General features: G+C 41.5%; 1 protein-coding gene across 1 annotated transcript in view; it reads left to right on the top strand.

The window, feature by feature from the left end:
* The window catches only part of kcng2 (potassium voltage-gated channel, subfamily G, member 2), a 45,640-nt gene extending 19,412 nt beyond the window's left edge, over nucleotides 1–26,228 (top strand). Inside the window, exon 3 of the mRNA XM_082520716.1 lies at nucleotides 24,211–26,228. Within this exon, the coding sequence (XP_082376842.1) occupies nucleotides 24,211–25,038 (828 nt within the window). The 3' untranslated portion in view covers nucleotides 25,039–26,228. The remainder of the gene's footprint in view (nucleotides 1–24,210) is intronic.
* The last annotated feature ends 835 nt before the right edge of the window (nucleotides 26,229–27,063 follow it).

Genomic DNA, 27,063 nt, shown 5'->3' with positions numbered 1-27,063 from the left:
AAGAAGCATTTGAAAGTCCTGGAGTGGCCTAGCCAGTCTCCAGACCTCAACCCCATAGAAAATCTGTGGCGGGAGTTGAAAGTCCGTGTTGCTCGGCGACAGCCCCAAAACATCACTGCTCTCGAGAAGATCTGCATGGAGGAATGGGCCAAAATACCAGCTACTGTGTGTGCAAACCTGGTAAAGACCTATAGTAAACGTTTGACCTCTGTTATTGCCAACAAAGGTTATGTTACAAAGTATTGAGTTGTATTTTTGTTATTGACCAAATACTTATTTTCCACCCTGATTTACGAATAAATTCTTTACAAATCCTACCATGTGGATTCATGGATTTTTTTTTTCACATTCTGTCTCTCACAGTTGAAGTGTACCTCTGGTGCAAATTACTGACCTCTGTCATCATTTTAGGTGGGGGAACTTGCACAATCGGTGGCTGACTAAATGCTTTTTTGCCCCACTGTATGTGTATATATATATGCCAGATAATATTCCAGTTCCAATTATTTAGATAATTAAACCCATCTGCAGAGAAAACTAACCCAAAAGGTTATAAACATGGCAACAATTGTTGCTAAAAAAGTCCTAATCAAAATATACTTGTACAAGAATATAGTTTTCCAAACCAAAATGTCAACACAGCATAAAATACACACAAAAATATAGATACAATAACTTTAGCAAAATAATTTTTTCCACTAAAGTGATCACAGATTTAAAAAAATGCAGAAACACTCCTTAACTAAGTGAAAGAAAAAATCCTCAAATGAATCATTCTAAGAATTTATAATGATCCCGAAAACAATTTAAAAATAGTTTTTCATTCAAGCCTTCAGGGCTTTCAGTGTGTAGTGCATGAATACACTTCCCTTGTAGCAAAGCTCTTTGTCAGTCAGCTCATCTTTTAGGAGGAGGCCTTGGAAATGAAGGAATTGGTATGATGGCCACTGAGCACACAAATAATATAATAAAGAATCCCAAAGATCATGACGTTTAGTCCTCTTTTAATTTAACCTAAGTATGCCAGCCCACAGGGACAGGTCAACAAATGGACCCCAAATTTGGTTTTACAAGAAATCCTGATTTTGGTTTTAAACTTCCTGCCAGTGTGGCGGTGCAAGAAATGACACTCTTTGATCATAACACAGTTTAGATGTGGGAAATGGCCACACAGTAAACTGGATACGGAAGATGAGGAAGGCTGAGGAGATTCACGCCAATCAGTCTAATGGGCACATTTGTTTGCAAAAAAATAGATATTCATACAGAAGTAAACTATGGAGGGGTCAAAAGATAAAACATGCCAGTGTTTACTAATAATACTTAAGACCACCACCTGTCGCAAGAGGGAGACATCATAGCAGCCCCTAAGTTCCAGTGAAAAGGAACTCTTAGTGCTTCAGAACACCAAGACATTTTGGAAATTTCACGCTCCCAATATTGTGGGAACATTTTGTGCACACCAGTACACAAAGCAAGGTCCATAAAGACATGGATGAGCGAGTTTGCTGTGGAGGAACTTGACTGGCCTACACAGTCCTGACCTCAGCCTGACAGAACATCTTTGGGATGAATTAGAGCGAAAACTGTGAGCCAGATTTTATCATCCAACCTCAGTGTCCGACCTGACAAAAGTACTTCTCAAACATTGGTCAGAAATTCCCATAAACACTCCTAAACCTCGTTTAAAGCCTTTCCAGAATGTTTGAAGGTGTTATAGCTGCAAAGGGTGGGCTGGGATTTTACTCAAGTCCATACGTGTGTGAGAAGGCAGACATGTAAATACATTTGACAATATAATTTATCTATACTGCATTTTCTTTTCACTCTTAATGCTTCATGGAAGACCCTTTATCAAACTCGGACGATGGTAACTGCTGTTGGTTTGTTGGTCTGTTCCAGTCTGTTTTCTATAAATGCATGCATCAAAGTTGGCCTAAGAGGAGATAATTCACACAATAGCTGATTTCAGACCTAGTATCAGATAAATGAGGATTATTTTAAACTATTGATTCTAATAGTCTAGTAGAGTTCAAGAATAAAAAATATAAAGTTGTTTGGTAGAAACCTCGCGATCATATGTGTATCCCAGATCATAGACCTAGCCCTTTAATGGCAGTATACCCTAGAGAAGATGTATGATTATTACAAACTGAGAGGAAATGCTGTACGTTCAAAACAATACAAAGCTTGAACCTGTAAAATTGTGAAATAACGCGATGATGCTCATAACTTGCAGTCTCTGAGCTCTAATTAGGTCTAAAAGTGCAAGGAGATTGGATTCACTTGTTGCTGCATTTAGCTTTCATCTTGCAGGAAGAAAAGCACTGCCACCCCAGGCCTTTTCTTTCCCCCCAGCTAACTAGACATGTTGTCACAGTCAATGACAAGTGGAGCAAAAAAGCATATTAAAGCTGCCGATGTCTCCCTCTGGTTCCTTTTCATGTTCGCCTTTGCGTGAGAGACTTTGAGATCAGGCTGAGGAGAGTGTTTGTGTCACACTAATTCACCTTTTGAATGATGTCAAAAGACCTCAGTGTGATTATAAAGGGGCCATATGGCAGTTTTCCTTTTCTTAAAAGATCCATCTTCATCAACACAGCCGGGTGTGTTTGCATGTACGTAAGCTTGAACGGGAAAATCAGCCAGAAACAGAAAACAAGGTGAACGCTGACTGAAGACATCTGTCATTCTAAATCAAATTATTTAATTATCCAAGTCAGAAGCGGACTGATCAAGAAAACAGTATGTCTTTGGACAGCTGAAAATTGTGTCATTGTGGCACTAATTAAACAACCGGGGCTTCCCTGGAATGTCTTGCAGATGGTGGTTCATTAGGGCCGGGAAGCTGATTTGAAGCAGCTATAGGAGGCAACCCCCAAACCCAGAATTTTACGGTATAATGAGACAGCTGTGTCATTCTTGACAAACCTACCATGTTAAACTGAGACAAACCACAGTGTGCCACTCCCCCCAACGTATTTTTAAGTATCAGAAGTTAGAGACAGAGAATAAAATAAAAGAGTCACTTTTGTTTACAGCTTCTGGTAAGAAATGTTAATTGGGCAATGTGCACATGCTCATAAATGAAAAATGAGATGAAGAAAAGTTTCTCTCTCAGTGGTGCATAAAAAAAATATAGGTGTGATCGAGCTGTTATGTTCCCAACAGTCGTGGTGTACACCATGCTGTCGGAGTAATTGGCAGAAGAGAGTCTCCTTTCCTCCGTCAGTGTTTGTAGAAGAGTTTGGTCTGGAGAACTGATCAGCCACAACATTAGAACTGCAGACAGGTGAAACGATTAATGCTGATCATGCATCATTAAATGCACTGCTCTGCTCAGGTGCTGGCATTTGTGTGGGTAGTATTATCACATGGGATGTGGTGACACCAAACCATCTTAATGAGCAGTTGAGCTGTTTAATGCTTCACCGGAACAAATGGACCAAAGTAAAACAGCATTTCAGGACTTTGTGTTGCTTTTCTCTGCTGACACTCTCTAGCATCTGGTTGTATTCTGCCCAGACTGTCGTGGACACTTCGTACCTTGCTGTCTGAGGAAGTGTTTCTTCTTCCTCTTTTTATTATTATTATTATTATTATTATTATTATTATTATTAATGGAAACTGGCACTAAGTGTTTAAAATGTGCATTATAGATGAAGAATATCCCTCCATGTTCTTCTAACTATCTAATTCGGGGTTGTGGTGGGCGGTGAAATCTAATTGCAGATTCAATGAAATGGGAAGCAGGTTACACCCTGGATAGGTTGCAGTACTAATACATAAAGACAGACAACCATTCACACTCACATTTAGGCTAATTTAGAATCACCAGTTAACCTAACCCTCTGCGTGTCTTTGGACTGCTGGGGGAAGCCAGTATTTTTGGAGAGAACTCCACACTGAAAGGTCCCAGGCTGGACCCAAACCCTGAAGCTTCTCGCAACAGTGCCACCCACCTCTCTAAAACTTTGGCTTTTTAGGAGCTTATAAAAACAAACTAACATCATGGTTAATAAAAAGTGGATGAAAAAAAATCCTAATTTCCAGGTCTGATCAGTCCTCAGGGTGGGGAACTCCAGGCCTCACGGGCCGGTGTCCTGCAGGTTTTAGATCTCACCCTGGGTCCACACACCTTAATCAAATGACTAGTTCATTACCAGGCCTCTGGAGAACTGTTGAGACATGTTGAGGAGGTAATTTATCCATTTAAATCAGCTGTGTTGGATCAAGGACACATCTAAAACCTGCAGAACACCGGCCCTTGAGGCCTGGAGCAACCTCAGTCCACAGAAGAATAAGCCAACGTATCTGGTCTTGGCATTTTCAGCAGCATAGCACACCTTCTTATGTACAGGTCAGAGTTTCTGGTGACATGAGAGGAATCCCTTCAGTGCTAGTCTGTTGGGTTTAATGTTTTGGCTCAGAAGTGAATCAGTTCTATGTGTAGACCCCTTTGTAGCACTAATGTCAGCATTTACCCAGCTAAACACTTTTCTTAGGCTACGTTCACACTGCAGGCGAAAGCGCATCAAATCCGATTTTTTTGACCCTATGCGACCCATATCTGATCATGCTATGACAGTGTGAACGGCGCAAATCCGATATTTTCAAATCCGATCTGGGTCACTTTCGTATGTGGTCCTGAATCCGATACATATCCGATGTTTTAGAAAGCGACTGCTGTTTGAACGGTCATGTCGCATTAAATCCGTCTTTTACGTCACCGACACAAGACTGAAGCCAATTATCAGCGCCGGAGAAGCACCCGATACGACATCGCGAACGCTTCCTGGCCATCCAGCGTAGATGTCAGTGAAACTGTTGGGAAGACAACGTAAACATTTTATTTGTACTGTTTAATCTGCAGATTCTGACAGAAATCTGCAGCTATCCTTTGAAGCACCGCTCCTCTCTTAAACAGCAATAAGGATCATTATTAGGTTATTTACATTATTATGAAAATATTATGTAAAGTATTATGTAAATTTACATTATTATGTAAATAACAAAACAACTTAAAGCAAAAATTGGGAAACGTGAAGTCCGAAGTCTTTATATTAAGGGCCATCAGTCAAACAATACTGTTGCTCTGGGTCTAAACAGAGCGCGTTGTGTGTGACATCTTCTTTTGCGCATGCGGGCCGCTTTGAGCGTTCACACTAGAGAGCGTTTGCTGTCGCATTTTATTTGTAGTGTGAACGAGCAGACAAAAAAATCGGATTTGATCAAAAAATCGGAATTGAGCATTAAGACCTGCAGTGTGAACGTAGCCTTAGAATCTTCCAGTTGAATCCGCCCACTAACCCTCCTTCTCTATTACACTGCATCCTAATGGCTTTAATAGCCTGCCATTTAGATCTCAACAAATGTTCTGTACAAATTACACTAATGAAATGAAATGGCTTCTTAAATAGACAGGCTACCCAATTCAAGATTGTAATAATATATTGCAAAATTATTAGATAGAATGTTTATGATGCTTATGATGTGGCCCCAGTGTTGGCAATATAATTGATACTCTGCTTTATAAAACTAAACTTGGAATAACTTGTTGGCTGGTATATGATGCCACAATGTATCGTTTGATCAGCGCTGCTCCTTGAATAGAATTTTACTGATGTAAATGAAATGTACACTCTTCATTTAAAAGTGATACTGTGGCCACACGGGTCAAAGGTATGCTCTAAACACAACACGGACAAACTGATTTTGATTCCACAAGGTTGTAATGTACATTCAGTAAAGAGAGTTATTATAGGATTGGATTTAAAGGTCAAAACTAGATACAAACTGTTAGTCAGCTGTTTTGCTTTTAAATGCTGCACTGTGTCACTGGACACTTGCTAACTTGGAATAAAGTGGGCTTGCTCCAGGGTTTGACAACACGCTAAGAGTGGAAGAAGTGTCAGGAAACAATTACATAAATCAACATGATCATTTATTTGATCAGCTCAGCTGGCAACTGGCAAATCTGACATAGGGATATTTAAGCTACTTTAGCCTTCCCACAGTTGCTGCACTTCTTCATATCGCTTTCCATCACACTGACACCTCACTCTTCATTTAGTGTTGTATCTGACTTCATTAGTCTCACATCTGTTGACACTGATGAAAGCTCTGTTATGCGTTGGATCTTCTTGCCGCTCTCTCTGCTTCTGACGTGTGTGGGGAGGTGCCCGAATGTTGTATTTACTGTACTTAAACTACCGTACTATTCAAGTCTCATACCACCCCTCATTTCTTTATCGTTTACTTCCAAGGAGTCAGACCTGTAATTTAAAGTGGTTTCAAGCAGTACTGTTGTATCTACATTAACAGAGAACCAGTTTAAAACTGTATCTTTAGGCACTTTGTTACTACCAGCCTGACACATTAGACATCATTTGTTTTCATTTCTGTTGATGAATCTTAGAAAAATCTCAAAGATGACAGTGTGACACACGAAGGTATTCCCAAATACAAACAAACAAACACAGGACCTGAGAGAGGAAAAACCTGCTCATACCAGGTACTTGTTAGATGGACAGAGAGGAGCAGCAGCTGGCACACATATTCAAATGCAGTTCTAGTTTGCCAGTAAATTAAATGACATTTCACTGTTAACCAAGGGAGCGTTGCAACCTAAGCCCAGGAAGCCACAATGCACTCAATCTCTTTAGCCGGAGGAAAGAGTTTGGCTGAAACCGGAAGTTTTTAAGGCGTCGTCTTAGATGGAAAGCACTTAGCCTGTCTGTCTACTCTAATGTGGCTCTTAGAGAAGCATTCAGTGGCTCTCGCCTTTTTCTCTCTCTCACACAAGCAAAAAGAAAAAAAAAAGAAGTTATATTGCATTTTAAATTTACTGACTCTCATCCGCACTTGCTGCATGAATGGGGGATTAAACATCTCAAGTGTTTTGTCGATTTCTTCCCTCAGAATCGCTTACTCTGTTCACATAAGCATCTTTGAAAACTGTCCTCTTGTCCCATTCATCACTACAGAGAGCCCCGGGTGTTGGTCTAACCTTTCAGTGACTCTGCCCAATGCCTCACTGGCCCATACACTCCACTGTGATGTAAATGCCAGCCACTTTAAAGTATAGCCCTGCCACAGTCATATATCCTCACAGGGCAACAGGGGAGCAAGAGCTCAGACTGTGATCGCAAGGAAGAAAGATGTGCGCAAAAGCTATAGGAAAGCCAGTAATTTTGTCTTAGTGTGTGCTGATGATTGGTGGTGATGATCCGCTTCATCATTTTTCTCAGTGGTGATGATTTGCTGCTCACTCTGAGTTTTGGTGAATAATTCTAGTTGAATTGTGATTCTCTTTGACTTTACAACAGTGGGAATATTGTTCATGTTTTATGCAAGAACTTTAGCAGACCTTCTCTACAATCAGTTTCAAAGTGTAATGTTCAGAGACATGATGAGCACTATTGTGTTTATATGGAAATATATCCACCCTTCCAGTTTCGTCCATTATCCAGAGTTGGGTCCTACAGCTTGTCTGGGGGAATGCCAAAGCATTCCCAGACCAGCCAAGAAATATAACCTCTCCAGTGTGTCCTGGGCCTGCCCCAGGGCCTCCGCCCAGTGGGACATGCCTGGACCATCTCAACCAGAAGTCACCCAGAAGGCATCCTTGTCAGATACCTGAACCACCTCAACTGGCTCCTTTTGAAGTGGAATAGTACTTTGAGCCCCTTCCGAACGGCCAAACTCCTCACCCTATCTTGAAGGGAGAGGCCCGCCACCCTCATTTCAAAGCTCATTTCTGCCACTTATATCAACAATCTTGTTCTTTCAGTCACTACCCAAAGCTCGTGACCTTAGGTGATTGCGGGGACGTAGACTGACCGGTAAATCGAGAGCTTCGTTTTTATGTTCAGCTCTCTTTTCACCACGATGCACCAATACAGCGTCTGCATCACTGCAGCTGCAGCATCAATCCGTCTGTTGATCTTCTGCTCCCCTCACCCAAGAACAAGACCCTGAGATACTTAAACTCCTCCACTTGGGGCAGTAACTCGTGCCACTGACCACTACGCCACCTCCTGCAGGTGGTGGGCCTATAGGAGGGTAGACCTAGGTCCCCTCTTCAACTGTGCCCATGGACTGGGGCATGGTCTATTGGGCCGTGCCCTAGTTCAATACTTATATTTACTCGGGAATTTTTACTTATGATTAGTTCTTCCGAGTTGTGCTTCTGAGTTTATTCTTGGCTTTATGTATCAGGACATAAATAGAAATAATCTGGTCCTTTGCAGGTTTTAAAATTAGGAACGTACAACTTCAGATAAATAACAAAACATGACCTATTACTAGGGATGGGTACCGGTGTCCGGTGCCATGATGGCACCGGTTCTGACATAAACGGTAGTAATCAGACCGAAAAGCAGCGCACATTTCGGTGCTTTTTTTTTCCTGAGCTGTGATACACTTTTAGCCAATCGTTTTACGTTTCTGAGGATAGTAGACGGGGCCAGGTACGTACGTTCTGTTAGCGCAGAGCTACAGATTAAAAATGTCCAAGGCGAAGCGGTTAAAAGTCTGGCTGTACTTCACAGCAAAATATGCAAACTCAGCAGCCTGCAACAAGTGCTTTAAGCTGATACTGTGATACTGTCAAAGGAGGTAACACCTCAAATCCGATGAAACACCTGGCGACGCATAGCGTTTTTTTTAAAAGCCGAGAAATGCGCCGTATTTGATGGCAGCAGCAGCCGTTCTTCTCTGCGTGAGTAGCTTAATGTTGTTCTTGTGTGATTTACGTTGAGTAGGCTAACCACGTTATTACATTAATGCATGTAAGGTGAACTAGCAAACATCATCATAGCTACATGCGGCTGTCTTCTTGTTTGATGGCAGATACTCCCTTCACCCTGGCCAAAAAGGCTAAAATGACCAAAGAAAAAGTGGAAAACAGTTAAACATGAGAGGTTTTTGGACAAAGTTTGTGTTTTTTCCATTGTTTAAGCACTGCTTCCAGCCAAGAGTGATACCATATATGCCCCATAGCTGCAGAAAAGGCTAACATTGTTATCTTTTTACAAAAAAACAGCTGAACATGAGAGGTTTTTGGACCAATTTTGTGTTCTCCATTCTTTAAGCACCGGTTTGAGCACCGTTTGAGCACCGGCACCGTTTCAAAAGTACCGATTTGGCACCGGTATCGGATAAAACCTAAACGATACCCATCCCTACCTATTACACTGTGCCATTATTTATTTAACAACAATTAAACCAAGATTCAGAAACAGTGTGTGAAAATATAAGTACACCCTTATTCTACCATATGAATTAAGAGGGAAAGGTGGTGCTAATCAGATTAACTTGATTAACTGATCGTCAGCAGGTTTTGGCCGTTTGCTGGTTTGGAGCATTTAGTTTTGCCAATGAGGAATGATAACAGCATTGGTTCTATTATCTTGGAAGGGTTATAAAGCTGTTTCCAAACAAGTTGAAGTCCATCATTCTGCAGTAAGAAGAGTTACTCATAAGAAGATGGTCAACAAGACAGTTGCCAGTCTTACCTGAAGTGCACATCCTAGCAAACCCCAAAGTCTGACTGTGCACAACTCAGAGAGGCTGCAAAAGTCCTGAGAGTGACATCTCAGATTCTGCAGGTTTCAGTGTTAAATTTTAATGTTAAAAGTACAATTATAAAAAGACTGAACAAGTATGGCTTGTTTGGAAGGGTTGTCCTGAGACAACCTCTTTTCTTTAAAAAGAACATGGAAACACAGGCTAGGTTTGGAAAGTTGCATCTGAACAAACCACAAGATTTCTAAAATAATGTCCTCGAAGATAAAAAAAATTAAGATATTTGGCATCATTTGTTGAAAACTAAACACATCATATAAGCTGTAAAACATGGTAGTGGAAGGGTGATTGGGCGTGTTCTTGCAGCCACAGGACATGGGCACAATGACTGAACTCCTCTGTATACATGAAGTTTCTAGAGCCAGATGTGAGGCCACGTGTCCAACAGCCAAAGCTTTGCTGAAACTGGGTCATGCAACTGAACAGTAATCTTAAACACACCAGCAAATACACCACAACAGAATGGTAGGAAAAGAAAAGAATCAAGGTATTGCGATGGCCAGTCAAACTCCAAATGACTGATTACTGTGGTTGGAGAGCTATCCACAAACAAATGCCTGAAAGCCTCAATGAACAGAAGAAATGTTGTAGAGTGGGCCAAAATTCTTCCACAATGACCTGAGCGGCTGAACGAGTCATACAGAAAGCAGTTACTTTAAGTTATTGCTTCTGAATCTGGCTCTACAAGCTGGTGAATCATGGGCTGTACTGAGTTTTTCATATACTGCTTCTGCATTTAGGCTCAAGTTTTGTTAACGTGCTATGTTGCTCTTCATCTGAGGTTGTATTTACCTCATTTTAATATCTGATAAATACTACTTTTTATTGCCTTCATATATAAAACCTTAGAATTAATTTTTATTTGTTTATTTATTTTATCATGATTGATTTCAGCGCCAATTGTTTGTCTTTCAGAAAGATTCATTTACAAATCAGGACACTCCTAAGTTCCAAACATCAAAACAACAGCTATGGAAATTAAAGCCATTATTTCCACAGGTAGCTTACCTGCCCCATATAGTTACCCAGCTGGAATGTAGTCATTTGGATTCAGAATTAATTGAAAACAAACAAAAACTAAAAGGAAAGGAGGATAAGCAATGCACTTGTTTTACCTTTTGGTTGCTAAATGTAACAGAAAAGCTCCAACTGTGCTGGCTGTAATTTCCTCTCCCTGTGGAGCTGCAAGCACACCCAGCTGAACAACTTCTCCGCACATAAAGAAGGAACATCACTGGCTTTAGCGAGAAGCATTTGCATTAGCAAACATTTCCAGCCAGAGGAGTCTTATCTGCCAGCAACATTAATGGTCACCAGTGAATCCAAGTATGTTGAAAATATATTTTCCCAGTGTGACCACAAAAGAAGAACTCTACTGTGTGGAAAAGATGAGGAATATTGACTTATTCAGTGATAACTCTCAGGGGATATGAGGGTACAATTGTTCCAAAACCTAAAGAAAAATCTAATACAACATGGAAAGGATTTTCAGTGCCAGACGACGAGCTTTCAACTCGTCTAAATGTGCTGCTGAATGCAATGTCAGTCAGACAGAAATGTTTTTCTTTAAGGCAATCATTGTCAGCCCAATTGAAGTGCATTAGCCCTGCTCATAAATGTTAATGCAAATGAACCAGATCTGTGATGGGCTGAAAAAGTGCTGTTAGCGAAAAGTGAATCCTCCGTACCTGCTTCTAGATATAAAGAAACCCGTTTACCCGGTCACGTTGACTTATTTCACCGAGCTATCTTTGTTTTCACGATTTCCTGTTCATGAGTAATAGAGGTACATTTGACCATAGAAGTTAGATAGAGTGAGGGCATACACTTGTTAGGCAACAGCCATCAATACCGCTGCTACTTGAGGTAAGATTAGAGCAGATGAAACCATAATGGCCCCCATGGGGAATATGGCTTGTCACAGCAGAGAACAGGATATAAATAACAGTGTAAAGACACAGCCTTCTTTTTGTTACAAGTTAAAGTGGATGTAGAGGTGGAAAAATACATTCACGTGTCATAAAGTGCAAATACACACTAGCAGTGCGACTGCTGGTAACACTAGTGCGTAAATATTGATTAATGGCTTTTTCAAAGAGAAAAAGTACGTATGAGTAAATTTATGTGGCTCTCAGACCGCACAAGCCACAAATCAACATGATTAAAATACTTCTGCGCAGCAAACACAAAACTTTTCTCCTTCCATCCCCAAACAGCCGAGTGTAATAAATGTGAACCCATGAGGTACAAAACTGCTTGGGTCGGTGTGGCGCGTGCGTGAGTTACAGCAGTGTTTTCACATTATTGAAAAAGAAATGTATTTCAGATGATTCAATAAATTTGATCAAGCTCAGCAGCGATGGTGGGTTAGAGATTTTCTCCCAGGCAGAGTCAGTGAATATGATTATTATTGTTTAAGTTCCTGGCAAAGTCATCATGATTATACCATTACTGACTCTTGGTTTGAGCTGAATAATTTACCTCCTAATTAAGATTCAACTCAGTAATTATACACAAACACAGAAGAACCGGGGAAATTAGTTAAACCATAAGCTATAACTGCCTGGTTTATGAGGAGAAGGCATGTGATTGATAAGGTATTAGTGTTTGGTTATTATGATAAATTATGACACACGCAGAAGGTCACCATTGGAATATTGGTCTATTTATAACAATTTGTGTAAAATACTTCTCTCTGCTCTGCCTGGTTTCTTTGTATCAGTGAGCACTTTCTGTATCCACTTTCTCAAGCATCCTGGTTACTTACAGTAATCTCAAAACCAGCTTTCAGTTTCACAGATTGCTGTTTGAAGCTTTCAGGAGACAAATCCAGATGAGTATTAAAAAAACAAAACAACAAAAATACTTGAGTGACAGCGTTTTGTATTAAAGGTGACAACCATGAAGCCTGGAGTTACTGGTGAAATGAAACAGGTTAAATCAGCACTAATGGTTATTAAATACTTCATTAAGTGAGGGCGGGTGGGGGCAGGTTGTTGTTTTTCCACAGTTAAAAATAGTTGTATGAATGCATTCACTGCCATGGGCTGTTTAGTTTCCAGTTCACCTAATCTGTACCCAGCTCACAAACGTTTTTAAATTTAGTTTTAGTCGTAGTCAGAAGATCAGAAGATTATAGCAGACTAAACCTAAAGTTGATTAAGTTAACTAAAATGTAAGGTGGAAAAATTTGTTGTGGTTTTACTCGTGAGAGCTGCTCCGCATGTTTCACAAAGCATCATATCTTTATTGACATCAAATGCTAAATGTGTCCGTATGTCACAGGCACAAAGGAGATTACTTCTGACTTGATTACTCCCAAATTCGTCCCAACTCAGTTGTGATTGAATCAGGTCTCTCCAGAATATTTTTGTTTGTTGACAAAAGTGTCAGTCAGTGTCAGTGTCACTGTCTATCATAGTTTTTGACCTTTAGTTTTTATTTAGTTATCGTCTTTGTTATTGCCAGACAAAAAAAAAGCTGGTTGATGAAAACTGACAATAATGATTAATGCTTACATGGAAACTCCAGAAAGGAGACCACTGTTACACTTCCATCAGTGAATGTAAATGCTAGTTTTTTAGCTATACTAGGTTCCAAAGTATTCAATTCAATTCAATTCAGTTGTATTTATACAGCACCAAATCACAACAACAGTTGCCTCAAGGCACTTTATACAGGGAGTGCAGAATTATTAGGCAAATGAGTATTTTGTCCACATCATCCTCTTCATGCATGTTGTCTTACTCCAAGCTGTATAGGCTCGAAAGCCTACTACCAATTAAGCATATTAGGTGATGTGCATCTCTGTAATGAGAAGGGGTGTGGTCTAATGACATCAACACCCTATATCAGGTGTGCATAATTATTAGGCAACGTCCTTTCCTTTGGCAAAATGGGTCAAAAGAAGGACTTGACAGGCTCAGAAAAGTCAAAAATAGTGAGATATCTTGCAGAGGGATGCAGCAGTCTCAAAATTGCAAAGCTTCTGAAGCGTGATCATCGAACAATCAAGCGTTTCATTCAAAATAGTCAACAGGGTCGCAAGAAGCGTGTGGAAAAACCAAGGCGCAAAATAACTGCCCATGAACTGAGAAAAGTCAAGCGTGCAGCTGCCAAGATGCCACTTGCCACCAGTTTGGCCATATTTCAGAGCTGCAACATCACTGGAGTGCCCAAAAGCACAAGGTGTGCAATACTCAGAGACATGGCCAAGGTAAGAAAGGCTGAAAGACGACCACCACTGAACAAGACACACAAGCTGAAACGTCAAGACTGGGCCAAGAAATATCTCAAGACTGGTTTTTCTAAGGTTTTATGGACTGATGAAATGAGAGTGAGTCTTGATGGGCCAGATGGATGGGCCCGTGGCTGGATTGGTAAAGGGCAGAGAGCTCCAGTCCGACTCAGACGCCAGCAAGGTGGAGGTGGAGTACTGGTTTGGGCTGGTATCATCAAAGATGAGCTTGTGGGGCCTTTTCGGGTTGAGGATGGAGTCAAGCTCAACTCCCAGTCCTACTGCCAGTTTCTGGAAGACACCTTCTTCAAGCAGTGGTACAGGAAGAAGTCTGCATCCTTCAAGAAAAACATGATTTTCATGCAGGACAATGCTCCATCACACGCGTCCAAGTACTCCACAGCGTGGCTGGCAGGAAAGGGTATAAAAGAAGAAAAACTAATGACATGGCCACCTTGTTCACCTGATCTGAACCCCATTGAGAACCTGTGGTCCATCATCAAATGTGAGATTTACAAGGAGGGAAAACAGTACACCTCTCTGAACAGTGTCTGGGAGGCTGTGGTTGCTGCTGCACGCAATGTTGATGGTGAACAGATCAAAACACTGACAGAATCCATGGATGGCAGGCTTTTGAGTGTCCTTGCAAAGAAAGGTGGCTATATTGGTCGCTGATTTGTTTTTGTTTTGTTTTTGAATGTCAGAAATGTACATTTGTGAATGTGGAGATATTACACTCAACAAAAATATAAACGCAACACCTTTGTTACTGCTCCCATTCCCCATGGGATGGACGTAGAGACCTAAAATTCATTCCAGATACACAATATAACCATCCCTCCCAAACAGTGGTCACAAATCAGTCCAAATGTGTGGTAGTGGGCACATCTGCTATATTGAGATAATCCATCCCACCTCACAGGTGTGCCACATCAGGATGCTGATCTGACATCATGAGTAGTGCACAGGTGTACCTCAGACTGCCCACAACAAAAGGCCACCCTGGAATGTGCAGTTTTGTCTCACAGCAAAATGCCACAGATGCCACAAGCAATGAGGGAGCGTGCAATTGGCATGCTGACAGCAGGAATGTCAACCAGATCTGTCGCCCGTGCATTGAATGTTCATTTCTCAACCAGAGAATATGGCAGCACATCCAACCGGCCTCACAACCGCAGACCTCGTGTAACCACACCAGCCCAGGACCTCCACATCCAGCAGGTTCACCTCCAAGATCGTCTGAGACCAGCCACCCAGACAGTTGCTGGAACAATTGGTTTGCACAACCAAACAATTTCTGCACAAACTGTCAGAAACCGTCTCAGGGACGCTCAACTGCATGCCCGTCGTCCTCATCGGGGTCTTGACCTGACTCCAGCTTGTCGCCGTAACAGACTTGTGTGGGCAAATGCTCACATTCGATGGCGTCTGGCACGTTGGAGAGGTGTGCGCTTCACGGATGAATCATGGTTCACATTGTTCAGGGCAGATGGCAGCTGAGAATGTCCCAGTTCTTGCATGGCCAGCATACTCACCGGACATGTCACCCATTGAGCATGTTCGGGATGTGCTTGACCGGCGTATACGACAGCGTGTACCAGTTCCCACGAATATCCAACAACCTCGCACAGCCATTGAAGTGGAGTGGACCAACATTCCACAGGCCACAATTGACAATCTGATAGACTCCATGCGACGATGTGTTGCACTGCATGAGGCAAATGGTGGTCACACCAGATACTGACCGGTTCTGGGTCCCCAGACCCCCAATAGCGCAAAAAACTGCACATTCCAGGGTGGCCTTTTGTTGTGGGCAGTCTGAGGTACACCTGTGCACTACTCATGATGTCAGATCAGCATCCTGATGTGGCACACCTGTGAGGTGGGATGGATTATCTCAATATAGCAGATGTGCCCACTACCACACATTTGGACTGATTTGTGACCACTGTTTGGGAGGGATGGTTATATTGTGTATCTGGAATGAATTTTAGGTCTCTACGTCCATCCCATGGGGAATGGGAGCAGTAACAAAGGTGTTGCGTTTATATTTTTGTTGAGTGTATATTGGTTTCACTAGTAAAAATAAATAATTGAAATGGGTATATATTTGTTTTTTGTTAAGTTGCCTAATAATTATGCACAGTAATAGTCACCTGCACACACAGATATCCCCCTAAAATAGCTAAAACTAAAAACAAACTAAAAACTACTTCCAAAAACATTCAGCTTTGATATTAATGAGTTTTTTTGGGTTCATTGAGAACATGGTTGTTGTTCAATAATTATTCCTCAAAAATACAACTTGCCTAATAATTCTGCACTCCCTGTATTGTAAGGTAGACCCAACAATAATACATACAGAGGAAAAACCCAACAATCATATGACCCCCTATGAGCAAGGACTTTGGCGACAGTGGGAAGGAAAAAAGTGTGATTCAATGCAGAGAGGTCTATTAATACATAATGAGTGAGAAAGGTGACTGAAGAAGAAATACTCGGTGCATCATGGGAATCCCCCGGCAGCCTACGTGATCACATGTCAGTTTTACCTTGATGGAGGCATAACCTAAAAACTCTAAATGAAAATGAATTATATTATTCTTGGACCTTGAGGATAACCTCATTCTCCTCAGTTCCAACGATTCTTTCAGTTTGGTGCAAATGTGTCACTTTAAATTAAAAACATATAGTAAAAGACTAACAGCTGTATGGTCGACAGAGGCTGTGGATTGTGAATGAAATTCAGTAGTTTGAAGACAAGAGAGGCGCTAACTGTTTTCAGTTACCTCAGCTAAATCAAGCAATGGCAGCAACTACCAGTGGGAATCAAATATACCACTGAGGTGCACTGGAGCAGTGGCACCAAGCACCACCAAACTGTGAGGTGTAACTTGTAGAAGTAGACAGAGTAGTAAAACTGGGGCATATTGTTTTGAAATTGCAGGTTTTCTTTAAATGACTCTGGTGGTTGATTGTCTCTTTGCAAATCATCACTCATTAAATTAGAAAAATAATAATCAAGAAATCATAGCTTCTGTGGTGTCAGATTTGTAAGGGAGTAGGGTTAATTGAGCCTTTCACTTGAACTTTTATTTGCAGCTTTTTTGCATTTTCTTGAACCTAAAGAAAGGAAACCTTTTGGAGGCATGTTGTTTTACACAGTGGTTTTATATAATCTGGCCCAATTAAGCTCCAGTTGAGTCTGACACCCTTACACTAGAGGGCAACTGACACAAAGTCCATTATAGCAATCAACCATCAGCAAAGGGATTGCTTTGTAGCTGATGGAGTATAAATAGGATGGAAACCTCCTAAAATAAAGCTGGTGATTGCCTTTTAATTTTTTCACAGCTTGCAAACAGCTGTGGTGACCAACCGGTCCCCCAGACACTGAGCATTCAAGACCATTAACCTCTGGGTGACCACTTTCGACTGTGATTACACAGGTTGTCTGGTGGTGGACAGCCAGACAGTTTACTCGCTCTCTGCTGACTGGATCACTCTCAGGCAGTTTTTGCATTAGCGAACTCGAATCAACTGGTTGGCAACTGGCTGTATTCTGATTTTATTCCTGTATAAAAGCAAGGCTCTGAATGTAAGTAGTCAATGTGAACTTCGTCATCTTTATCAGACAGAAACAGATTTGTGATTTCCATTGATTTATGACAGTTAATTACTGTATTATCACAGACAGATTGCATGTAGTTGTAAAATGGACTCATTCAGTTGCAAGCTGATAGCAGACTGACTCCATCTTATTTCCATTTTATCATCATCTTGATACACCAAAGTCACTCTGAACGTGGTAACTGACAGTGCCACTCACTGCAGCCTTGTCCCTGTCTTTAAAACAGTTTATTCATTTTTTCACATGGTTGCAATAACTTTGGCACCGCAGTCTCCAATCATTATTTTTCCTAGTGCAACTGTAGCATTAAATATATCTAACCAATGCAATGAGTTTTCATAAATTTAGTGTTTTATTTATTTTTTGTTAGCCCAGGTCAGACCCTAACCCTGTGATGGGATAGACAAGACTAAAATAAGCTCTGACTTCCTTGAATTTCCACTCCCTGTTTCGTATCTACAGTGTGTTAGACAGCCCCAGACTCTTTCCACTAATATTTGCAGGGAAACAGCTGTGCACTATTTCCTGACCAAACTGTTTGTTCTCATCCTTGAAGCTCTTTTTTTTTCAATAGAAACAAACCTTGCAGTTCAAAGACACTTCTGACAGAGCACAGCCATACAAGAGAGATAAATCTCTCTTGTATGGCTGTGTGAGATGGTCTTATTGCTGCTCCTTGTCGATGATGCGGTGGGTGATGGGGGGACGACGACGCAGTAGAGCACTTCTGAACAATTCAATCTACTCACTGGCCACAGAGTGCAGCAAAAGACCAACAAGAATGAGGCAAAGACGATGCAGCACAAGGCAACTGTCAGCATGCTCAGTGTTTTCCACACGACAGCTCCTCTGTGTTAGTGTTTGTGATTTGTGTAACAGTTATTGTGTACATCTCTGTGAGAGTTGCCATTGCTTTCAGACGCCGTAGTGGACACTTTGCACCAACAGTGGGCACATAATAGAAGAAGAAAGGAGAAAAATAAAGCTGCATGTCAAACCTTTCATAGTGGCTGAATGTTGCCATTGTACAAGTGTCCCTCCATTCTTTTTTGTAATTTTTAAAACCTGGTTCTTTGATTGTCATGCTAGTTTGCCCCCATAGGCATTCCTCTCAGTGATGGTTGGATTTTCACTCCTTATTGCTTTTTGGCCATTCAGAAAAGCTGTGGCTGCACAACATTTCAGTAAATCTAGACTGAGTTAGGAGTTTTTGTGCAAAGAGGAAACATAAGGCAGATGCAACTTTGTCTTAATATGCTTTTACAGGTAAGTCATTGAAACTGTTGGTGACAGTCTCTCTCCTCTTGTATCTTAGCTTGTTTCTGAGTTTTCCAGGAGAGCGCTGTCACTGCAACCATGGTAGCAGGAAGCATGGAAGTGCATTTACACCATGGGACTGATAATGTTTTCACATATTTACAGGGCATATTTAAGATTTGGTCAGGTGTTTCAATAACATATAATGAGTTTAATTCAGCTGGTGATCAACAACAAAAGTTTCCAAGCCAGAACCACTGACTGGTAATAAAGCCATAACCATCTTACCAGACAAATAATTACAATGCTGTTTTCCAGTCATGCTGGCATTTTGTAATGTAAAAACTGCTCCTTGAAAAAGCTGACCTAATCTCAAATGTTGTGTGTTGAGGTGGAACTTGCTGTCTTGCAGACAAAGATGTGGGAATCTGCCAACAACCAAATCATCAATGCAAGGTTTTTGGTGTAGCACATTCTTTGCAAATGAGCTTAGAAAGAAAAGCATCTGGACTTCTTTAAGTAGCTTGAAGACGTTTCACCTCTTGTTCAAGACGTTTCTTCAGTTCTAAGGTCAAATGGTGGAGATTTAAGATTTAATAGATTTAAGCCCTATCAGAGTATCCCACAAGAGGGACATGGACCCCCTACCTCTTCTTAATCACACGAGCCAAGGTGTGAAATGGTAAATGGTAAATGGCCTGTATTTATATAGCGCTTTACTAGTCCCTAAGGACCCCAAAGCGCTTTACATATCCAGTCATCCACCCATTCACGCACACATTCACACACTGGTGATGGCAAGCTACATTGTAGCCACAGCCACCCTGGGGCGCACTGACAGAGGCGAGGCTGCCGGACACTGGCGCCACCGGGCCCTCTGACCACCACCAGTAGGCAACGGGTGAAGTGTCTTGCCCAAGGACACAACGACCAAGACTGTCCAAGCCGGGGCTCGAACCGGCAACCTTCCGATTACAAGGTGAACTCCCAACTCTTGAGCCACGATCGCCCCTACACCCGTGAAAACGGGTGTAGGTCACAATCAGCCAAGGTTTCGGTGGTGAACCCACCATTCTTTGCAAATGATTGTCACCAAGTGAAAGGGCATCGACCGTCTGCAACCACTGGCACCAGGTGGTTATACCATGTCCAATGTGGCCGACAGATCACAAGTAGTGTGTGCAAGATGTGTCCTGAGGAACCTCAATAGCTGCTGCTCCTTCATGTTGGAAGGAGCTGATTGAGGTTACTCAGGCATCAGATCCCCATGGCTCTTGAAATCTTCCAAGTGGTGAGAGATTTTTCAATTAGGGCCCAAACATGCTGGAGAAATGATCATACCTGGCCAGGTAGTGCCAGGTGTTGCTGAGACAATGCCACAACCTGACTCCAGGTGTTGGAACGATTTGTTTTGATTTGTTGATTTGACATGAAGATGATTTAAAAAGACAGAATCCATCTATGAAAGGCATTCTCTTAAATTCCCCAACTTGTCTGAAATTCCTTTGTGAACAGGTAAATTGCTGTGCGGAAGAAAAGACCGGAGTTTATCTGGGTGGGAATTACACACACAGACACTCGCTGCACATGGTAAAGCCCAGTGAAGTGAACAAATGAGAATAGTAAATTGATCCATTAAAATCTTGGGTGTGCCAAAGACAGGAGCAGCTCAGTACTTGAAGTGTGCCTGTTTGTTATACGGAGCCCACTCCAACTTACTGTGCGTATCAAAGGTTAGCCGTCGCTTCCTGCATTGTTTGGTTTACATGCTTGTCTTCAGCTGTGATGGGGTCAGAGTCCCCTGACTGCTGAGATGAATAATTGCATGCTTTTAATTTGATCCTCAGCGGTACATCTATGTACATCAGAGGCTTTTCAGAGTGGAGAAGGAGCAGAAGGGAGTGGAGAATGCACTCAGCCAGAAAGCCTCTGACAGAGAACAATACATATACACTGGTCAGATTCAAACGAAGGGATGGCATCATCAATTGCAAATGTGTCACAAACAGACAGATTCCCCCGTGGACACGGAAGAGCAGAAAAACAAAGGAAGTGCGAAGCATGCTGGTTGCCATGTGAAAATGAGCGTGTTCCTTAAGGATTTGGATAGTAGCACACTTATTTGTTTTGGCTTCAGACTCATTACTTTGGATGTGAAATGACAGCATGTGGTTAGAGGGTGGATTTTAGCTCAAATTTGAATGGCCGTGCTGCAATAACACATGAAGCTTCAAAATTGCCATGTGATGGTTTGCCACGGGAGCATGAGGACTAAAAGATGGATTCCCGACAGAGGGAGAGTTTTAGGCACACACACTTACAGATTTCTATTTTTATTTAATATTTAAAAAAGCTAACTTTACTGACACGACTCACATAGCTGTGGGTAGTACACCAAAGGGGATCAAATGATTGCTTTTTCCAAATATGTAGCACATAAACTGTAAATGGGTATGCACTTATTTTTTCAGAGAATACAGTTATATTTAGCACAGTATTATAGTTTCTGCAAGCTGTCCAAATCTTCCTTAAAAGAGAGAACAAAGCGGTCGAAATTGGCTGATAATTCTCCCAAAAATGAAGCTGATGGTATTCTTTTAATCTAATAGTTATTGTGTTATTTCATATTTCTCAATTGGAGTGTGAAGCCTAACCTTTTTATCTACTGTCAACTGTTTTATGGAGATTATCTTGTGATGGGAGTCATATCCACTTTTGAAATGTATGGGATGCTGTCTCTGACTTCTTATAAGTTTGCTTCCAGACCAAAAAGTTACATGACACAATTTTATAATTTTCTTAATACCACCTTGGGACTTGCACCCAAAGCATATGTTAGTCTCTGCACTACATCCCACCCAAGAGGTAACGACACGAAGTGGGAATCTTGGCCTGTCAGTCCAAACTGGAAAAACTGATAGAGCTCAGAAAGGCTTAGTTGTTCCTGTCCACATGCTTCTATGTCCTCGAACTCCAGCTTGCCCTTGATGGTATTTTTGCTCTTGTGCCGCCTGGAAATTTATATTTTTGCTTTGATGATAAACAGCTCTTGATTGAATTGTCATGAGCTTTGATGAAAGAGGATAGATTGTAATGATTAGTGACCTCCTGACACCAAGAGGTTTAAAGTTTCAATCAAGATTCACATTTGTGGTGTTAGGAAAAATATTACAAATTGTAAGATTGTCATCCTCAGAACTAATTAAAAAAAATTATTTCAGTATCAGAGAAAAGTTAAACAAAAAGCGATTATCTGAGCCAGAGAGAAAGTCTGTGTGATGTTTGTGCCTCCTATTTGTACTATGACAAACTTATAATTGTGACACTAACAATTGTTCAATTGTTGTTCGTTTTAGATGCATCTCTCTCTCACACACACACACACACACACACACACACACACACACACACACACACACAATAATGATGAATAATTCATTCATTTTGTTCACTGCTTTCATTTGCGCTTGGCTAACACTGCACTGCAGTCATTGGATTAACTGAATCATTGAAAACCATGAAAACAATCCGGAGCAGTGTTGTCAGTGTTGTTCTCCAGTATAAAAGCAGTAAATATGCACCTATCCTGCACACTGAAAAAGAGTAAAGGTGTACTGTATGTATTAGAGTGTAGTTCCTGCGTATGAAACACGCTGTCATCACATCAGTATATGACAACTAGGAAATAAGAACAGATTGTTATTTCAGAAACCCACTGCCTCAGCCATGACTAGCAAACATAGCTGTATACTAAAAATGTTTCAAGGATTAGTCAGTTTCAAGCATCCCATCATTTCATCACCCCGACCTGTCGCAGCAGATGGCCCCGCCCCTCCCTGAGCCTGGTTCTGCTGGAGGTGTCTTCCTGTTAAAGGAGAGTTTTTCTTTCGCACTCTCTCCAAAGTGCTTGCTCAAGGGGGGATCATATGATTGTTGGGTTTTTCTCTGATGTATTATTGTGGGGTCTACCTTACAATATAAAGCAGCTTGAGGTGACTGTTGTTGTGATTTGGTGCTGTATAAATACAATTGAATTTAATTCATTCTTAGTTTTAAGATTCAGTTAAACTGATGACAAATGGACTGGTTCTTAGCACTTTTCTACTCTTTCTGAGCACTCAGGGTGGTTTATGGCACCCCCCAACTCCATTCCTTGTAACTGTGTACTTCATGCCTAAAGAGGAAGGTGATGGTTAGCTGTAAAGCCACTTATTACTGCCTGCAGTGTGGAGTTCTGGCTGTTAGCCTGCAGATTTCTTGCTAGCTGAGTGATGTACAGTAAAAACTCCATGTCTAGTGAAATATGTATGTGGGTAAGTTTGATGTCAAGCTACAATTTTGCATTCAGTTGCATTCAGACTGGACTCTTCCATGACATGTTTCCTGTTCAGCAAGACTGAATAAACTGCTTAGTTTTCATGTTACATTCTTTTAGAAATCCTAATATTCAGCATGATTGCTGTTTACTCTCATTTAATATGTGACCTCACTTTTACTTTAGTGGGTTATTGCTTCTGCTGCTGTTTTTACTGGGTGAAAAATTGCAACTCCAGCTTTGCCTATCAGTCATTTACATGGTCCTTAATGGGCTTAGCGAGTTTGATGTCTCAAGGGCAAAAAACCCTGCTATTTGCAAAGCAGAGTTTATACTCTTAAAAATGCATGAGGCTGACTGAGCAAATGCGAAGGCAAATGCAAAGGCTTACATATTCACCCTTGTGCACACACAAATTCAACACCCCAGTGCTTGTAGATGGTGGCTCTAATGGGCTGCTGAAGTTGCCATATGTTTGCTGTATTTTGTCACTGTTTTGTATCTCCTCATATTTGAATGTAAAACCACAGAAACTGCAAAGCAAAGAATATTTCTCGGCCATTAATCACACTGAGTCATGTCAGAAAAATGTAAAGTATACTCACACACTTTATGTTTTCAGTTTGCTCCAGGGGTAACTTTGACTTAATCAAATAAAGTCATCTCTTATAATTATATTTTTAAATATTCATGAACTCTATTTCATCAGGCTTGGAAAAATAGATGATTTTACAGTAGATTATTATGAAAAGAGGTGTTTCATCTTAAAAATCCAGCATAGCCTCATTTGTCGGGGACTCTTCACGTTAACACTATCTTCACATTGTACACCTCTTAAAGCCTTTTGTTTAGTGCGGTTTGATGCGTGACTCAGTGAGGTTGCCTAAATCAGATAATCAAAGCGTGTACTTATAAGCTTCATGAATCTTTCAGCACCTTCTCTGCTGTGTTTTGTTCTGTGAGAGGACAGACACATTTTTGTTGTCAGAGCTTAAGTGGCAACCTTGGCTGTCAATAACAAACCCTGTAGATGAAATAACAAGCCTTAAAATACCTTCTTAATGACTGGCTCCATGCTGTGTCCTAACCTCACTTTCATCTAAAACACTTTTGGATTTGTTTCTCTCGCTGAAGGTTGTAACACTTGTCTTTGTGTTGTTGTTGTTTCCCCCTCCTCTGCAGGGTGAGTGCTCCCAGAGATGCTATAACATCTTTGTTCTGGAGACAGTGTGCGTCGCCTGGTTCTCCCTGGAGTTCCTGCTGCGCTTCATTCAGACTCAGAGCAAGTGTATGTTCCTGCGTACGCCTCTAAACGTCATCGATGTGGTAGCCATTCTTCCCTACTACATCACCCTCATCGTGGACTCTCTGTCGGTGGGTGGGAAACCTGCAGGCTCAGGGAACAACTACCTGGAGAAGGTGGGGTTAGTTCTCCGAGTTCTCCGAGCACTACGGATCTTTTACGTCATGAGGTTGGCCCGCCACTCCTTAGGCTTGCAGACCCTCGGCCTAACAGTGAGGAGGTGCACGCGTGAGTTTGGCCTGTTGCTGTTGTTCCTGTGCGTGGCCATGGCTCTTTTCTCACCACTCGTTTTCCTAGCTGAGAGCGAAATGGGCGCAAAGCAGGAATTCACCAGCATCCCTGGTAGCTACTGGTGGGCGGTCATCTCCATGACTACAGTCGGTTACGGGGACATGGTGCCCAGAAGCATCCCTGGCCAGGTGGTGGCGCTTAGCAGCATCCTGAGCGGTATCCTCCTCATGGCCTTTCCTGTCACGTCCATCTTTCACACCTTCTCCCGCTCCTATGTTGAGCTGAAGGAGGAGCAGAGCCGGGCGCTCAGGCAGAAGCCAGACTCGCAGGACAGCACCAAGTCGCAGAACAGCGAGGACTCCCAGGAGACGGACAGCTACCATGGCATTACAGAGGCCACGGCTTCAGCCATACAGCGGAGAAAGTCCATGGCTGCTCAGAGGGCAGCTGAGATCAGAGCGTCCATGAAGACTTAGCCTCTCTGTCAGCCTGTCTTTTTTCAAGCGGGAGCCACAGAGGCTGATACCCAGCACTGGGACTTCAAAAATGACAAGCTGCGGCACTGTGAACAGGGATGAGGTTTTCTCTGTTGAGCTCGGGGTTTCCGCTTTGAACGTGTGAAGCGCTTGTGCACCAGAGTGTGTCTGAATTTCACAGGTTTTACAGGAGAGCCGCAGACGAGGTCTTTTTCGTTTTTTACAAATCTGATTTTAAAATATAGGAAACAACACAATATTCACACTTAAATATCTTTAAAAAAACAAAAACAAACCTAATGGACCGTACTCTCACTGACTGTGACTCAGTTTAGTCTCTGAAAAGAAAATCTGCTACTAAAACACACGTGTTCTTGTTTAGACCTCAGAATAATAGTTTATGTTCCTCATGTAGCTGCATTGAGTGGATTGTGTGAAATAAAGGTGTTTGCTGAGATTTTAAACATGCAGTTTATTATTAAGATCTCAATTCAGTATTTAATTATGTGTTGTATGATCTCAGTGCATTCATTTCCAGTGGAACACAGCTATTTACTCTCAACATAATGACATAACACTCATTCATCCGTCAGAGGGCTTTTCAGTCTGCTGGGATGTTTTGTTGTTTTAATTGGCAACTGACAGGAAGATTGTTCCCACATTGGCATCTCCATTAAAAGGCTTTGCCTGATGCACAGGGAGATGCTTCAGTAGCATAGTCTGATAGTTCATGCGTATATGCTTATGACTGATACCAGCCTCATGTGTTGCCAAAAAGCAAACTAGAATAAACATTAGCTTAGCTTAGCATAAAGACTGGAAATGGGGTGAATACAGGCACGATCTGATGCGATGTGTTGGTGCTGTTCCTGGATCATCAAAACTATTGTTCAACATTGCAAGTGATCATTTGCATAGTCGTGATGTAACCATTTTGTTTTGTGTAAACACCACACACCAAACCTTAACCCTCACCTCATAACCATAAAGACAACCCTAATTATAACCTGATCACCTAACCCTGACACTTAACTGCCCCCTTTTCAGGATGTTTTCTTGAGTGAACATCAGCAGATTTTTCCATGTCGTAAAACTATGACATCATAACAATGTGATTGGTCACTTCTAAACTGGACCGACATTGACTATGATGATTCTGGTACAACACCAACACTGGGATTAGGTACAGCTGAATACAGGGCTGGGTTAAGCCTGCTATGTTAGTGTGCACAGCAAGAAAAAAATAATAATCCTGAGCTAGTGTTGTGGTGGTCAACAGCTGAACACAAAAGGGAACCAGCTGAAAGTTGGAATCTAGACAAATATACATTCTAATCATATATCTGAAAGATCTGGAAAAAAAACTCGAGACTTTTTATTATCCTTCAAAGGTTTTTTTGGTTGTTGCTAGCTGAGTATAGTTCCCTGTGTATTTGTTTATTAAAGATACTAATGTTTAGCTCAGATTATAATAGCTGCCGTTATAATAAAAAAGAAAGAAAGAAACAAAAACAAACAACTTTTGGACACAATTTTTTGTCCATATGAAGGATAGTTTTTCAATTAACTTACTCTAACACTGACACATGAAGATGTCCACCCAGGGTCTCCCAATCTATCCACAAAAGCATTCACGTGAAGAAGGTCTTGTTGACCTGTGACAAACATGGACAGGTCTACTGGCAGCAAAGTGGCTTTCAAAGAAGCAATGTGTGTGTGCGTGTGTGTGTGTGTGTGTGTGTAGTAGGAAGAGAACTGAAATATAAATATAAAAATGTGTGAACATAACTCACAGCGGGAGAAACACACATAGGGAGAAAAGCTGGCTGGAAAAGGGGCGACTGGGTCAGTCAATGGGCTTACCAGTATCACGAACTCATCATTACAGCACAGCAAGATCTCAGATTAACCTCCTAAGACCTGAACTCTTCCACAGCATGCATTTTTAATTTCTCTTGATATTTGGGCATATTGGGACCCGATGAATATAAAAATAAAGAATTACCAGATTTTTTTTTTTTACCT

The sequence above is a fragment of the Aulonocara stuartgranti genome (genome assembly GCF_965226115.1).
Source record: "Aulonocara stuartgranti genome assembly, chromosome: 22".
Classification (NCBI taxonomy): Eukaryota; Metazoa; Chordata; class Actinopteri; order Cichliformes; family Cichlidae; genus Aulonocara; species Aulonocara stuartgranti.
This window is presented reverse-complemented; position numbering and strand designations above follow the sequence as displayed.